This window comes from Panthera onca, chromosome C1 (genome assembly GCF_046562875.1).
Source record: "Panthera onca isolate mPanOnc1 chromosome C1, mPanOnc1 haplotype 2, whole genome shotgun sequence".
Classification (NCBI taxonomy): Eukaryota; Metazoa; Chordata; class Mammalia; order Carnivora; family Felidae; genus Panthera; species Panthera onca.
The window spans coordinates 172,866,456-172,883,519 of NC_138346.1; the positions used below are offsets into that span (position 1 = coordinate 172,866,456).

The 17,064-nt window shown below is 38.0% G+C and overlaps 1 protein-coding gene and 1 long non-coding RNA gene across 3 annotated transcripts in view; both read right to left on the bottom strand.

Moving 5' to 3' along the window:
• Positions 1 to 50: 50 nt before the first annotated feature.
• LOC132672649 (uncharacterized) lies at positions 51 to 5,519 on the bottom strand. Of its 2 annotated transcripts, XR_013557588.2 has the most exons (5): positions 5,215 to 5,519; positions 4,685 to 4,972; positions 3,817 to 4,040; positions 3,230 to 3,432; positions 51 to 607 (listed from the first exon to the last, which is right to left on the bottom strand). It is a non-coding gene; the product is annotated as an uncharacterized LOC132672649 (long non-coding RNA). The 2 variants fall into 2 exon arrangements; XR_014138104.1 differs by having other exon boundaries at positions 3,817 to 4,972.
• A 973-nt stretch (positions 5,520 to 6,492) lies between these two features.
• Positions 6,493 to 17,064, bottom strand: part of HOOK1 (hook microtubule tethering protein 1) — a 71,424-nt gene continuing 60,852 nt past the window's right edge. The window contains exons 21-23 of the mRNA XM_060624860.2: positions 14,144 to 14,245; positions 11,725 to 11,793; positions 6,493 to 10,006 (exon numbers count right to left, since the gene is read on the bottom strand). Of these exons, the coding sequence (XP_060480843.1) occupies positions 9,836 to 10,006; positions 11,725 to 11,793; positions 14,144 to 14,245 (342 nt within the window). The 3' untranslated portion in view covers positions 6,493 to 9,835. The remainder of the gene's footprint in view (positions 10,007 to 11,724; positions 11,794 to 14,143; positions 14,246 to 17,064) is intronic.

Consider the following 17,064-nt stretch of genomic DNA (forward strand, 5'->3'; position numbering starts at 1 on the left):
CAACCACTGGAGGGAGCGGGGTAGGGGTGGGGTGGGGAGGGTGGGCAGCTGGAGCAGCCCGAAGGCACCGTGCCCAAACAGCGGTTGCTACCTGACCTGTCTGGCAGTTCCTTGAAAAACCCCATTTTCAGGGCGTATCTTTTTTTGACCTGACTCAAAGTTCAGTCTGTGTGAACCACACCATAAGGCATTCGTTTAAAACAAAAATCGGTAACAATTGTACCACACTGTGGTCACCCCAGGTGGCAATACCCAATGGTGCTAAGGAGAGGATGAAAAGGGAAAACCCGGGAAGGAGATGTCCATGGGGCTTCCAACAGTTCTGGCATATTTCTGGGAATCTAAATGGCCAGGTACATGGAAGGACCGTGTGTGTGGCCAGGAAGGACCTGGCAAGGCCCAGATCTCTCACTCTGGCCAAGCCTGAGGCTCACAGGAGGAAAGCAGGAAATGAAGGCTAAGACAGAGTTGTGAAGTACCTGCTAGAGTGTCAGATGTAACCTGACTCCTATGCAGAGCCCTGAGAGGCTTCAAGGCATTTAAGGAAACTTCTGTCCACAGGGTAGCTGAACTCAGTGCTAACAGAGGAGAATGCCCACCGGCTGCCCTTAAGGAGGAACGGAAATTTTACAGAATCAGCCCCAGAAAGTCACCAGACAACAAGCAACAAAAATAACAACAGCAATAATAACAGACCTGGGTGGTTCCTGATCTCCAGAGTCTCCTCATTATACCATTTAAAATGTCAAATTTTTAACAAACAAGTTATAAACCACGTAAAGAAACAGGAAACTATGGCCGACACACAGGATCCAGAGCAAACAACAGAAACTCCCTGAGGATGTCCAGACAGTGGATTTATGAAACAAAAAAAACTTAAGATGAGTTATTTTTAACAGCTTTAAATTATTAATAAATTCTAATATTTATTTCAGTTTAAAAGACTTTAATGTGAGATATTTTTGCACATATTTTTGGTGTGCAACTTGTCTTTGTATGTAAGTATGCACTGTGAAAAAAATCACCACAATCAAGCTACATAATTTATCCATCCTCTTTATAGTTAACCTTGTGTGTGTGTGGCGGGGGGGGGGGGGTGGGGGGGTGGGGGGAGGTGGTGGTGGTGAAGATCTATCCTCCTAGAAAATGTCAAGTACAAAATGCAGTAGTGTTAACTATCATCACCACGATGAACATTAGATCTCCAGAACTTTTCACCCCACATAACTGAACCTTTTTGTACACTTTAATGAACATCTCCCCATTTCCCACACCCCCCAGCCCCTGGCAACCACAATTTTACCCTGTGCATTTATGAGTTCGGCTTCTTAGATTTCACATTTAAGTGAGATCATGCAGTATTTCTCTTTGTCTGTCTGTCCTACTTCACTTACCATGTCCTCCAGGTTCACCCTTGTTGCAAATGGCAGTGTTTCCTTCTTTTTCAAAGGTTGAAAAATACTCCTGATTTCTTCTTATTGCCACATCAGAGGACTGTCTTCCATTTCTAATATCCCCTTACTTTTTAGCCTGCCCTATTATTTATTATGGATAGCACACAGTCTTGCTTTTTTTTTTTTTAATCCATTCAGCATCTGTATCTTTTGATTGAAAAGTTTAATCAATTTTTATCTAAAATATTGATACAGAAGAATTTATTACCATTTTGTTAACTGATTTGTTTTATAGCTCTTTTCATCTTCTCTCCTGCTATCCTCCTTTATGGTTTTTTTTTTTTTTTTTTTTTCCTATGGATAGGCTTTTATTCTTTGCTCATTTTCTTTTGTGTAATTTCTGTAAGTATTTTCTATGTAGTTAATGTGGGGCTTACATAAACTATGGTTATAACAATCTATTTCAAGTGGGTAACTTCATGTATAAACAAATCTCTACACTTTTACCTCTCCTCCTCCCCCCATTATATACTAATGATGTCACAGTCAACAACTATTTACATTGTGTATGCATCAACATCATTTATAGTTGCTGTGAATACTCTCGTCATTTACTCACCACTATAATAGTAACACAGTATTCTGTTTTTGTCTATATTTACCTTGGCCAGTGAGTTTCATACCTCCTTATGTTCTTGTGTTGTTGCTATTTAGCATTCTTTCATTCAACTTGAAGAACCCCCTTTAGTATTTTTTTTTTTTTTTTGAGAGTGAGCCCAAGCACATGATGGAGGAGGGGCAGGGGGTGAGGGGGAGAGAGAATCTAAAGCAAACTGCATGCTCCACCCTGAGCCTGACCCTCACTAGGTCATGACCTGACCTGAAATCAAGAGTCTGACACTTAACCCACTGAGCCACCCAGGCCACCCCCTCTCCCTTTAGTAATTCTTGTCAGGCAGGTCTAGCAGTAATGAATTCCTTCAGCTTTTGTTTATCTAAGAGTCTTTACCTCCTTTTTATTTTTGAAGGACATGTATGTCAGGATTAGTACTCCTGATAGGTAGTTTTTGTTTTTGTTCTTTTTCCTTTCAGGTTTCTGAATATATGGTCCCACTATGTATATTCAGACTGCAAGATTTTGCTGAAAACTCTGCCCATAGTCTTAAGGGGTTCCCTTGTGTGTAATATGCCATTTTTCTTTTGCTGTTTCAAAATTCTGTCTTTAACTTTTGACAGTTTGTCTTGGTGTGAGTCTCCTTCATCTTATTTGGTATGTTTTGGGCTTTATGGATCTGGTTTTCTATTTTTTTCTCCCAGGTTTGGAAAGCTTTCCGGTATTATTTCTTTGAGTAAAGCTTTCCACCCATTTCTCTTTCTTCCTTCCAGGACTCCCATAAGGAGTATTACTTAAGTCCCTTAAGCTATCTTCACATTTTCATTCTTTTTTCTTTGTGCCCATTTTACTGAATGATTTCCAATGACCTTTTAGTTTCATTGATCTTTTCATCTGTTTAATATACTCTGTTAGTAAAGCTCATTTTTTAAGTTTTCAGTTCAGTTATTGTATTCTTTGACTCTATGATTTCTGCTTGGTACTTTTTAATATTTTCTCTTTGTTTATATTCTAACTCTGCTCATGCGTTGTCGTCCTGAGTTTGGTGAACATTGTTATGATCATTATTTTTCATTTTCTGTTAGGTAAATCACAAATCTCCATTACATTAGGGTCAGTTTCTGGAGATTTACCTTGTTCTGTTATCCAGAACAGATTTTCCTCTTTCTTCATTTTCCTTGACACTCTATGTTGCTTTCTGAACATTAGATAAAACACCCACCTCTCCAAGTCTTCACAGACTGGCCTCACATAGGAGATGAGCCTCACAAATCAGCCTGGCCAGAGATTGTGGATGCCTCTCAAACCTCTGTGCTTGTCCAAGCTGTCATCCTTGTTTTTGGTGGCCCCCAGGAGAGCAGAGAATGCCAAGTCCTGTTAGTGCCTCCAGACAGGTGAGGTAAAAGCCAATTCCTCACACAGCAGCTGGAAAAGTTGGAACACTACATGTGTAGTCCAATTCCTTCCCTCCTCAGGGAGAAGCTAGGAGCCAGAGTTTATCACTGAGCTGGGCAGAGGAACTGTGGCAAATTCCTCCTCCCTCATTTAGGCCACACACTCTTTCAAATAGCTACTTTGTCTCCTGTTGCCCCAGGGTCCTCATAAATGTTGAGTCACATAGCTCTTCAGAAGCCAGTCCCTTGGGTAGTGGCTGGAAAGGCTGAGGGGAGGGAGGTTAGGTCTAAAGTCCATCTGTTTCTAGGGAGCAGCTGGGGACTTGGTTTTACTGCTGCAGCATTGCTGAGTATAGGAGCTGCAGGAAGTAAGTACCCATACACCTTTTCAAAAATCCCAGACATTAGTCATTACCTGTGCAATCAGCTCCCAGAAACAGGCAAGTTAGAAGCCAGGTTGTCGGTTGGCAACTGGAAAAGTCAGGGTGGTAGTATAGTCTACCTTCCAGAGAGGTGCTGGGTTTTATTGCTGGAGCGAGCTGAGATGAGGAGTCCTAAGAAGAGCCTACAGGATCATTGAAAGCTGTCGCTTTCTCTGTGCACCCGAAGGGACTACTGAAGGCTGGGCCTTGTCAACTCCTAGAGAGAAGAAAGTTAGAAGTTAGACCCTCAGGCAGCAGCTGGAAAAGTGAGGGCACTAGATGTAGAGTTCAACTCCTTCCAGGGAGAAGCTGATGGCTAGGTTTTTTTCACTGGAGTCAGCCAGGGGCGGTGGGGTAGGAGGGTCAATACAGGAAGTACCCACCAGTTTGATCATGCTTTCAGAGGACTGGGGATTGCCTACCCCATCAGCTTCTACATGCAAGCTGATGACTAGGCCAGCCCTCAGGCAGCAGCTGGAAAAGTTACAGTGCTAGATGTGCAGTCAGACCTGTCCAAGGGTGAAGCAGGGAACTGAGCTTTATTGCCTGCCACTCAGCACTGAGCCAAGGGAAGGGCCCTAGGAAGTGTTTGTGTGCCCACTTAAAACCATGTCCTTGTTGTTTGAGGTCCCAGGACACTAGCACATCCCAGGCCTCATCAGCTCGCAGAGATGATGCCTTAGCTAGAAGCTAGTTCTTTAGGTAGCAACCATAAAAGTCGGGATGCTAGATGCATGGTCCAAGCCTTTCACTCCTTAGGGAGAAGCTGCTTGTTGGGGGTGGGGGCAGGGCTCCACCCAATTGTGTGGTGCTTTGCTGGGGGTGGGGTTTATGGTGAAAGTGTGCCTCAGCTCTTCTTACCTGTTTCAGCGTGGGTATTTCCTTAGTCACCTGGTATGCACAAGTCTCTCTCAAGTGTTTTTCTGCATTTCTCTCAGAGATACAGATCCATGTGCAACAGTTTATTGAATCCACGGGTGGAGCATTTCTTAATTTCTTGCCCACTCAGATACTCCTTTAATGCATTTCCCTTATCTCTTCAGAGCGTCTTGAGACTGGATTTCAAAAGAAAACACTCTGTCCATCGTCAGCAAGTCTAGTTCAGCTAGTACATATGTATCGACTGTGCAGAAGATACTGTGCTAAGTGCTGGAGGGGAAACAGAGATGAACCAGATATGGCCAATGACCTCAAGAAACTTAGTGTAGTGGGGCATTAAAAAAAAAAAAAAAAAAGGTTGATCACATTACGGTCACTAAGACAAAGAATTGGAAAACTTCAGAAAGACAGATCTGTCATCTTATTCGAGAAAACTTGGAAGGATTTATGAAAGAGGGAAATATTTGAGGTAAAGCAAGCAGCAGGTCTGAACTGCAAGTTTTACTACTTACTGGGAGCAAGTTGCTGTGGCCCAGCTGGGCAAGGGAACCAAGTGTTTCACCATCACAATCACGGCCGGCTTAACAATCCAACTTCAGCTCTATCCCTGAGCATGTCACTGTGTGCAGGAAGGTGTCTGAAGGTTTCACTTCACGACATTTCTGTGGTCACGTACCACTGGAAACTTCAGAGATGTAGAATGTGTCCATTCAACCTAGGCATCTAGAAGAAGCTGTCCAATTCAATTTTTTGTGATGATAGAAATTTCTTTACTTGCACTGACCAATACTGTAGCCACTAGGCTAATGAGGAAATACAACTTAATGAAAACTTGTTTAAATACATATTGTGGCTAGAACCACCACATTGGTCAGTATAGGTCAAGAATCTCTGGTAGGGAACTAATCACAAAATTATGGGATGATGTTGGGCCAGCATTTATTGTAAAATTCAGAAAGTCCACTTTATGGAATCATGTTCTTTTGGCAACGTGGGGATCTATCTAAAGTGAGATGGGACTTTATTCTCATTTTTGCATGTCTGGCACATGAACTTCATTCATGTGATAAAACAAATATTTACTGGGCATCTATTAGCAGCAACAGAATTAAGCCTTTCCAAGACATGTTGTACTTTCCTAAAAATTTCACAATTCATTGTGACACACATGTATAGAATGGGAAATAAGGATGCTGGAAACAACAAAACAAAACAAAACAAAACAAAACAAAGTGGCTTTAAGAAACATTGCTTAAGAGAAATTCAGGTGGGAAGTGGCAGCTGATATGGCTAAATGGTGGTATCAGGGATCCAAGCTCCTTAGTCTTTGTTATTCCATCGTCCCTGAGGGTCACATCTCTTTGGCCAGACCTTAAATGGCCCCATGTAGTTACAATGGGGTCTGGAAAGTAATTATCCTCCCCACCCCCCGGTCACTGGATAGTGAAATCACAAGCTAAAATATGGCATTCTGTTACCAAAGGAAGAAGGGGATAATGGATATTGAGGGATAAGCAGCAATCTCTGCCAAAGAAAACCCAGAAATATTCTGGATTTCATGATAATGGAAAATGTCTAGATCCCTATGTGAAACTGGAGACATAAAAAGGGAACACCAAAAAAATCACTCCTACACACCTTCTCATTCACCAAAAAATTCAAATGAAAAACTAAATTAGAAGAATTAATGCAATTATTTTTTCTTTAACAAACTAAATATTTTAAGTCCTTTATTTAAAGCAGCAAATAAATGTGCACTTGTAGCCACTAAAAATCCACCATCACTGTCAGACACAGAAATCAGAAAGTTTATTTAAAACGTTTCACAACTATTATATTGTTATTGGACAATCATTTATTTAAAATAATATCCTAAATACTTACAAAAATAAATCAAGTATTGCTTCTATTTTTCAAGTGTCAAAGTCTTTTGCCATAGAAAATAGAAAGAACCTTTGTAAACTAAACGTAACATTTAAGCTACATCAAGTTTAATAACTGCACACTATTTTCTTTAATGGCTGTGCTTTACAAATTCCCAAGCTACTTCTTTGTAATGTACAGGTTCACAACAGGAATGTATGCATACAGCCATACATACACATTTTTACATAGGAATGTTTCTCATTAAATATGCCTATAGAGAACCTAACATAGTACTGTGGCCTAAAAGCCACCCCATAGAGCCCAATGTGCCACTATACAGAAACAGGTGTAGATGTAGAAGCATTATCTAACATTCAGATTAGCAATCCAGTTATCAGATGATGACATCTTAATGAGGGATACTCAGTTTAGTGTTTCTAGATAAGACATTAATTCTTAATCTATACTAAATCATAAGAGTTCAACAGCCTGATTCACTGAAAAAAAAAAAAAACAGAATAAACTTCAAATATTTCTCAATACATTAAGTGATCATTGTCATATGTATACACACTTTTAACTTAAAAAGAGAAAGGAATATTAACCTTAGAGCAAATGCTCAACATTAAAGATCGCTTCCAAACTGGTCTGGGGTTGTACTTTTATCAGTGGGGCATTCAAGACCTTACCATACAGACAGATAGAGGCTGGCTTTCTCTTCCCTGGCATATGCACTCAAAACACAGACATAAATCATAGTTCGTGATGAATATTTATAATGCTGTACCACCCACAGGGTGTCAATCTCACTACATTAACCAGATGTGGAAAATAATCTCACTTCTGATCAGTTCCTGAATTTCCATAAGGTTAATCACAATAATACAGAACTTTACATTAGTCTTGTATAAATACTCCTGTATCAAGCATTTTAAATTCTACTTATCAACTAGAAAAGTGATAAATCACAAAATTTGCTTTTTCTCTATTAAAAAAGAATCTAGCTTTCTGTCCTTATTCAGAAATTGCACAAATTATTTAGAAATTCCAAATATAATAATTGAAAATTTATGAGCAGTTGACTGTGAAAATACTAAATTATTGAAATTGATGTTTTACAACAAATTCCAATAAAAGGGAGCTTGAAGAACTTGTAAAATCTCAATTATGAGCAAATAGTAAACACCAAAGGAGCAGATGTCCTACACTGACCAAAATATACCAAAACGCCATAATATTTGGAAAATTTTAATCAGCATGCTAAAATATTTTCACAGGGCTATTTCATTTCACTAAAAGTTGCAGGCAGGCAGACTATAGGAATATACAAAAAAGCAAACCAACAATATAATTGCACCAATAAAAACCATCAAAATCTAAGAGGTAGTCAACAGAAGTAACCCTGATGAAACAATATATCCTGACAGATGCTCCCTAATCTTAAGAGACCTAAATGCAGTATGAAATTCTTGTATTTTCAGTGATTAGGAAAAGTGTACTGGTAGATAATCTAAAAAGCAAGTATCTAAATGAATAATACTGTAAATGGAACAATACTCACATATGCAACGAAAGGCGGAAAATAAAATCTGGACCAGGGGTCTACAGCCTGCAGGCCACATCCATCCTCCTGCCAGTTTTTTGTCAATAAAATTTTATTGAAATGCAACAACACCCATTTTGTTTACATATTTGTTTATGGTTGCTGTTTTCACACTTACAGCAGAGTCCAGTACTTGGGAGACATCATATGGCTCAAAAAGCCCACAGTGTTTACTCAACTGTTTACCATCTGTCTCTTACAGAACGTTTGCTGACCCCTAGTCCAGACATATGCTGACAGGTACGCAGTTGGCGAACGGCACTGGAAGGATGAACTACAAACGTCACAACCTAAGGTATTCAACTATACGGAATGCAAAATGCTAATTGTGCCACAATTCAATTCCTTTTCATATCTGGAAGAATCCGAACAGTTTTCTTCTTTTTATGTTTGTGGTCTAATATCAAAGAGTATTTCCAAGTTACTAAAGAAAGGTTGATCACAGCACTGTCCGAAAGAACTTTTCGCAACGATGGGAATTTTTTATACCTGCACTCTCCAATACCGGAGCCATCAGCCACATGTGGCGGTTGAGCATTTGAAATGTGGCTGATGTGACCAAGGAACTGAATTTTTAATTTTAATTAATCTTATTTAAATCGCCACATGTGGCTTGTGGCTAGAATGCTGGACAGCACAGATTTAACTCAAGATCTAAAGTGTGGCTCCTAAAAAAGGCCAAAAAAATTAGAAAATAACACCTCTGAAGGTAAAAGCTTTGGATAGAAGTGAACTGAATACCATAAACTCAGTCCCAGACAGATTCTTTAATTCGTAAACAAAATCAAACTGATTCCGGATTATTCCATCACCACACCATCTCTTTGCAGTGAAGAGGAAAAACCATTATGGCATGTTTTTTAGTAAATGCCCTGATAATTTTATGCTTAAAAGCAATAATTATGATCATTATATTAAAACATGTGTGGACGTTTCACACAAATTATATTTTTTGCCTTACTTCCCATCAGAAAAATCACTTATAAAAGTCAGCTTATTTCCATATCCTTAACATTTCAACCATGCTGTACAGAAGCCCTTGTTTATAGTAGGTACATATGAGAACTAGGAAGTTTCCTGAATCTGCAAAATCTCCAGTTAGTCACTTTTACTATGGCAAAAAGTCATTTCAATAGTCAATCTTCCAAATGTTATAACATCCATCACATGATAAAAGAGACCCATCTGATGACAGATTTGAGGATAGAGGTAAAACCTTCTATGCATCGAGTCAAAAAGCGTAACTCTTGTATAGTTCTCCATGTACCTACTCAAGACTATTTTTATATGGACCCACGCAATAAAGCAAATATAGATATATTTGTAAATTACTTATTACTGATTATACATTGCAAATTAACCAAGTTACTGGTACAAGTGAAAACATTAAAATATACAAAGTCAATTTGAAATTATAACACTCTCAGAAGACAAAAGTTTGAGATGTGTGCCTAATTATATCTTCCAATTACTCAAATATACTCCCTTAGAGAAATAGCTGACTCTATATTTTGCTTTCCAAGTCAGCTGACAAAATTAATTTTGTGCATGTTAATTTTAAAATAGCTGATATCCAGCGTCATAAATTTCTTTTTCAATCTGGCAGTTAATTGAAGGATACAAAATATTTTAAGGGCACTTCTGTTTATGTTTTCTTCTGTAGTTTAATCAGGTGTTGTAGCAGGAACTTTAACAGAGAGATTTCTTCTGGTGTTGGTGATGTGCCGTTGCTGTGCCAGGAAAGACCGTGCGGGAGCGCACGCACCAGGGTCTTTGCAGGCACCACTGCCGCTCACGAGCCTAGATTCCATCCCCAGCTTCTGGAACGCTAGACTCTGCACAAACATAAGCAGATAAGGAACAAGACTACTTAGTTTGTCAAGTGCTTTTCACTTGACAAATATAAAGTCATTTCCTCAAAACACTACTATAAAGCTAATTGATGTTTTTCTCCTTTCGTAGAAAAGCTAAGGGTTCAGAAGCTAATTCATCTGTACATTGTAACACCAGCAAGGAGGAGGAAACAAAGGCATAAAACTCAGTTTCTCTATTTTAACCCACTAAACCTGAAATCATCAAAAACAGTAGCTTAAATTAGTATTCTAACATTAAGCTTAATTATAACAATAAAAAAAGGTTCCAAAGTAATTTTTTCTGTTTGGGCCTTCACTCCACCCACTATGAGCAGACATAACACAAGAGAAAAGCTTAGGTCAATGATTCTCAAATGAGGTCCTCAGATTAATATTTGCACCACTGGAAAAAAAACGGAAATTCTATCTTGCAGATTCTACCCAGACCTACTAAATCAGAAGTTCTGCAGCTGCATCCAGTAACTTGTGTTTTAACAAGTCTTCTAATGCGTGCCAAAGTGTGAGAACCACCATAGTTCACTACTGTCTATCTACACATTGATACATGACAAGTTACTGTAGTTGTGGATATTGGGTTTTTTAGTAAGAAAAGTAATTACTTTTTCTCACTAGCCCACGTAATAGAATTTTACTAAGCTTAGAATCACTAGGAATTAGTATAACACACAGAATATAGTAAATGCTCAAAAGACATGGGTAGAAAATGAATACGTAGTGCATTATTTGGATCTAATATCTTTAATGATTTATGTATTGAGAGGCTGCGGAGGAACAAAGAAAATAATACACAGTTACCAATCTTAACTCGGATGACTGACTTATGAGGGAAAGTTCTGGGAACATTTCACATATGATTTCCTTTAAGGCCTTGCTACATTAGGCCAGATTTTATCAAACAGAGAAGGGAAGGCAAGAGCACAGACAAAAAATATGGTGACATACAAGAATAGGCATGTTTGAGGAAGGACAGCCCGCTCTTTGTGGGGAAGCACAGGGTTCTGACATGGGAGTCCATACTCTCTCATACTAAATAAGCAACAGCTAAGGTAGATAATGGCTGTGTTATTTTCTATTTCGATTAAAATAATCCAAAAGAACCATATACATCATGAAATGCTTGCAAATATCCCACTGACAGTAAGGATGACAAAATAAAATGCACTTCAAATAATTTTACACTATTTTCTCCTTTTTTAACACAGACATACAACTACCGAAGAGTATTTCTTATTAAAAACAAAACAAAACAGAAAACAAAACACAGTGAAAGACACACTTAGAGGCTTCATGGGATGTTAAAACAAATGCTGAGTACTAGAAACACGGGATTTTCATTTCACAGATATTCACATTTCTACAGAAACACTATATGAAGCACAACTTAAATATTTTAGCTCAAATAAGGCAATTTTTAAAATATTTGTGAACTGTTGTGTGTGTGCTTCATGTGCATCACCTAAAAACACTGAAGTATATAATTTGGATTATGACTCACATTAAAAAGAAGAGAGTATGTCAGGAGATACCTGACTACATGCACACAGGGTAACTTCTGTTTACTTATATACGTAAGCATGCATGTGTAATGATCTGTGGTAGAAAATATATTTCTTTCTGTGGCTCCTGGTCAAAACATTTGATAAACACAACATCCAATCACTGGTTGAATGTCAACTCACCTTATTGTACCAGGCAGAAACAATGAGTTTTTCTTCATAATCACGGAATTTTGCTACTTTACATTCACTCTGGAAAAAGACAAAAGGACTATCAAAATCCCAGAAATAAACCCAAACTACCAAAACTGGAATCATTTTTTTACTCTGCTCATCGAGAGAATTTGAAAAATGCATTGTGTAGCACATAAAGCAGTCAAAATCTGAACTGGATCATGGAGAAAGCATGCACAATACCTTTAAGAAAGAGTAAGACTGTGACTAGTAAACCTTTAACTTCAAAAATTTTACTGGTAGGACAGCACTTAAGCAACAACAAATAAGAAACTCATGATTCTCATGCTACTGTCACCTATAAAGAGAGACGAAAGTAATAACTGGGTTAGATGACAAAACAGACCAGCATCTATGGAGGACTCAAAACTAAGGAGAAAGAGGATGTAGTAAAACATATGCCAGAAAATCCTAAAGATCTCCTGTAACGCTTAACCCGAATTTTTCTCTCTCGTTCCTCGGTCATCTGTATACTAGATTGCCTGTGGCCATGCTTGCGTGCTGACCTAGAGACTGACATCCATTTCTTAATTGCTCAAATATAGCAAATTTAGTAATTTCATTGAGCACCAGATACAGTTGGCTCACGTAAATGTTCTACATAAACACGTGAGTGTTCCTACAGCGAGATGCTCACAGTACAAAAGGACGCAAGAAATGACGGGGGCAAGATGGCCTTTTGCTGGCTCACACCCACTCCAGACAATGACTCCCCAAGAACGATGGCAGATAGAATAACATCTGCTATTTATATTACTCTTATTTTTGCTTCTTGCAGCGTATGTGCAGAAAAGTACACATGAACCAAAGCCCATATGCTGTGACGTAACCCAAGTTTCTCCTCAAAGCCCTATCATCAGAGGTGCCATTCTGTCTTTCTACTTGGTAGGGAGCTGCACTTGAAGCATCGACGATGCTGCACATGCTCACTGGCATTCACTGGGAGGTGGATAATCAGGGCAACTCAGAGCTCAGGGGGTTTTCAGTCCAAGTCTCATTATTTTACAGATGAGGAGACCTAGGACCAGAGAGGAGAGGTGATAACTTTAAGAGAACTTACCAATAAAGTAGCAAACTTGGCCTCTCATTTATGTGATATTTAATGCTGGGAGTACAGATATAGAAGATACACGCTCTGCCCTCAAACTCTGACACACACCAGGAAGAAGAACAATGCTATTGTGGGTTGAATTAATGAGTTCAAAATACATGGAATCGCTATGGAGAAATAACCAACTTTGTCTAAGGAATCCAGGAAGACACATGTGAGTTGGATGCTGAAGAATGGATAGTATTTCTGCAGAGAGATGCCCCCATCCAGTGCTTTTTTTTTACAGCACGTGACAAGGCCTGGACAAGCACTTAGCAAAGGGCACATAAGGCTGGTGTGCACTCGGAATGTTAAGTCTTTAAACAAAATAGTTCCACTACAGTCCATACGCCCTGGCTCAGAAATAATATGAAGAAAATGGTAAATGAATACAACATGTTTCTCTGAAATACAACATTCCTAGTTGATTTAAAAAGAAACCTACTATCAATTACTCAAATTTCAAGGCTAGTATACAGACCTCATCATGGCTCTGCAATTACACATACGTTATTATAAGGAAGCACATAATGACTTCAAGAATAGTATCACATCTCACCATAGTATTAAATAATTTTGTAAAACACTTTGCAAAGGAAACTAGAACATGCCCAATTATAAAATCTATGAATATACAGTTCCAGACTGACATACTTATTAACGCAGCCAGTAAAAATGGTATGATCATCAGCACAAAAAATAAGTTCTAAAGACCAGGCTAATTAATGAGAAGATGTCATCGCTAACATAACTATGCATGATTAACAACCAAGACTGCCACTTCAGTGCAAGGACTTACTGGATTCTATGAGCACTTTCTTCCCCCAGGAATTGCAACTAATGAGTTTACTTAGGTTCCAGTGAGGAATAGGGAGAAGAAAAGAGAAGGAAAATCTAGTTAACAGAATAGAGTACCTTTTTTTAAAGGTGAGTTTGGTTCCTTTTTTTCCTTTATTTACTTATATTTTCTGAATGAACTCTAATCCACATAATTTTAAAAGGAGCTAACATTATAACAGAACTCTATTAGCCACTAAGGGCTATCCACAGGACTGGCTGTTGTGGGAGTGACAGAGACAATGTAGCAGAGTAGATAAACTCCTATTGGCTGGTGAGATGCTTTGTAGTAAACATACTGAGTGCTAAAACATGGCATTGCCAGCTCCTGATTTCAATTTCTTGTGAAACTTGATCATTAATGGCAGATGCTGGACAGCAATTAATTATCAGGATTATACAGAATAATTAAAAGGAGACGTGTGAATATGAAAATTTTACCTCCAGAATCTCAATTCTTCTCTCTTTCTCTGCCAACTGCTTTCTAAGTAGCATTATTTCAGCTGATGCTGGATTTAGTTTGGGATCTAAAGTTTTTATTACCTGTTGAAAGAAAAAAAACCAAATATTTTACATTTACTTTACATTATCAAGTACTGAAATATAAGCACCTATAAACCTCTGTGAATAAAGTGGAAAATTGTCCAGAAAGTGATCCAGGTGTGAACTATGACTTATTTTACAATTAAATTTGAGTAATAAAAATAACATTATAGAGGTAGAATGATATTATAATTCAGTACCAAAATGGGAAGATCCCTATCTCAAAATAAAATTTCCTTTCTCCAAGGCTCAGTACTCAGGGATAGTAATCTAGTCTTATTAAACTTTGAGCACTGAGGTCTTGAAACAACACTTTCCATATTTATCAGATACATTTTTTAAAAAATTAAAAGAATTTGCTAATTATATAGGAACTCATTGTACAAAGTAACAAAAAAATTCTTAGCAACAACCTTTTTCACTACCATTATCTAGTGAAATGTAACTCAATATGTAAGATCAACTTATTAGAAACTGATGACTTTGTCTGCAATCCCTAGAGTGGCTCAATCACATTTATGGAAGTCACTAAAAGTTAGGTAAAAAGAGATTTTGCTCAGAATGCTGTTCATAGACTCAACTAAACTATGAAGCCAGCAGTATAACAAGAAATTAACTTGAAAATATCAGGTGTAAATTAGAAGACAAAAACAAATTTCCAATAATAAGGTCAGCTGTATGATGTAATTACAAACCTATTCAAAAAGATTTAAACTGATTTAAAGATTTCACCTATATTCACTGAGGTAAAGGAAAAAGACTGAAAGGTAATATGCCTAAAAATTACTGTGGTTCATTCAAAACAATTTGCTGAGTGCTGAATATGGCAGGCACTGACTATGGCCCATGGGATACAGGAGGCTTGGTGCCTGCCTTCGAGGAGTTCACATTGTAAAAGCAGAGTTTAAATCATAATTTAATTACAGAGAACACATCATAATTTTTTACCTCTAAGTAATAAAAAGTATGATTGTGACTTTTCTATGTTTTCTGAATTTTCTATCATGGACATTATGTTACTATAATTAACCTCTCCCTTCAAATAATGTAAAGGTAAGAAATGAAATCATGTTTATCATACAAGCAATTGCTTTTTATTTTTATTTTTTAAATGTTTATTATTTGAGAGAGAGAGAGAGAGTGGGGGAGGGGCACAGAGAGAGAGAAAGAGAGAGAGAGAGACAGAATCTGAAGCAGGCTCCAGGCTATGAGCTGTCAGCACAGAGCCTGACGCGAGCTTGAACTCACGAACTGCAAGATCATGACCTGAGCCAAAGTCAACCGACTGAGCCACCCAGGCGCTCCAGCAATTTTTTTTTTAAATGATAGTACTTGATGATGACAAGAATATGGTCACTGTTTTGTCTACTTAATTGTGATCCTTTTAGAATATCATTTAGATATATGTATCAAGCACATTATTAAAATGTTCTTATCCTTTGACCTAAAACTTCCATTTGACCCATTAGCTTAGGAACAAGGCTAACATAATAAGCCAAAATAAGGGGCAAGCTTTCTATATAAATAAGTTGCTTATAGTCTTATTTCTAGAAGCAAGAAGGAAAAAGAAATGGAAACAAACTATTTCCAACAACAGGATGATGACTAAATTACTATATACTGCATTCAACTGAATATTATATAGCCATTCTTTTACTTTGCACAGTCCGCTCTAGAAGCGTTTGTCTTGTTTACCTATTCCCTGTGCTAAGTATAACAGCTGCTTAATAAATATTAAAGTATGTTTATATAACATGAGGGAATTATTTTAAACTTTCAAAATATAAATTGTATGTGCTATGATCATACAAATTGTGTGTTCTATGTCTGCAATCATGGACGTAGTATGCACTGAAAAAAATGCACAGTTAAGAAGAAAGGGAATCTTTCTATGTTTTATATTTTCTACTAAAAGCACTTATATAGTTGAGAGACACTAGACTGTGGCAGAGACTGTCTGGATATTTACCAAGACTCCCTAGAAGTTGAGTGCAGCTGTGTGCCTATATTCTGCCCACTGCAGTGAGGGTGAAAGTGGTTCATGTGGCCCCCAGGCCCACCCCGTTACTATCTCCGGTATGGTCTAGGCTGGCTGCCCTCGTCTACCAGCTGGACTAAGTCAAGTACAGCTGGGAACATTGTGTTCAAGAAGGCAAAGACTCTGTCAGCTGGGGGCTCGGGGACACTGCACGGAGCAGAGCCCCTCCCCCACTGAAGAATGGACTTCATATGAAGCCTTGAGATCTTGAGGTGTATCTGTTGTTGCAGGTAATATGGACAACTTAATAAATACAAAATTCAAACATAAAAAGAATAGATACATTAGCAGTATTTTAAAGCGTCATCATATAATCCTCTTGTTTATTCAACAAATATAAAAGAGTACACTGATATTCTCTAAGAGAGAATGTTTTAAGAAAATACATGGTATTCATGGAAATAAACGATTTTATGAGAATGTTCTTACAGATATTTAAGTTGGAAATAGGGAAAAAGACCAGTCTGGTAAACATTAGAAGAGTGTTTAACTATCTAATCTAAATTAAATGGTAAAACAATTTTAAACAAGTTTGAAGAGCAAAATTTTCACAAAGGCAAACATTCATTTTAAGAACTAAGATTCCAGGGGCACCTGGGTGGCTCAGTCAGTTAAACATCCAACTTCCGCTCAGGTCATGATCTCATAGTTCATGGGTTCAAGCCCCACATCGGGCTCTGTGCTGACAGCTCAGAGCCTGGAGCCTGCTTCAGATTCTGTGTCTCCCTCTCTTTCTGCCCCTCCCACATTCATGCTCTGTCTCTCAAAAATAAATAAAAGT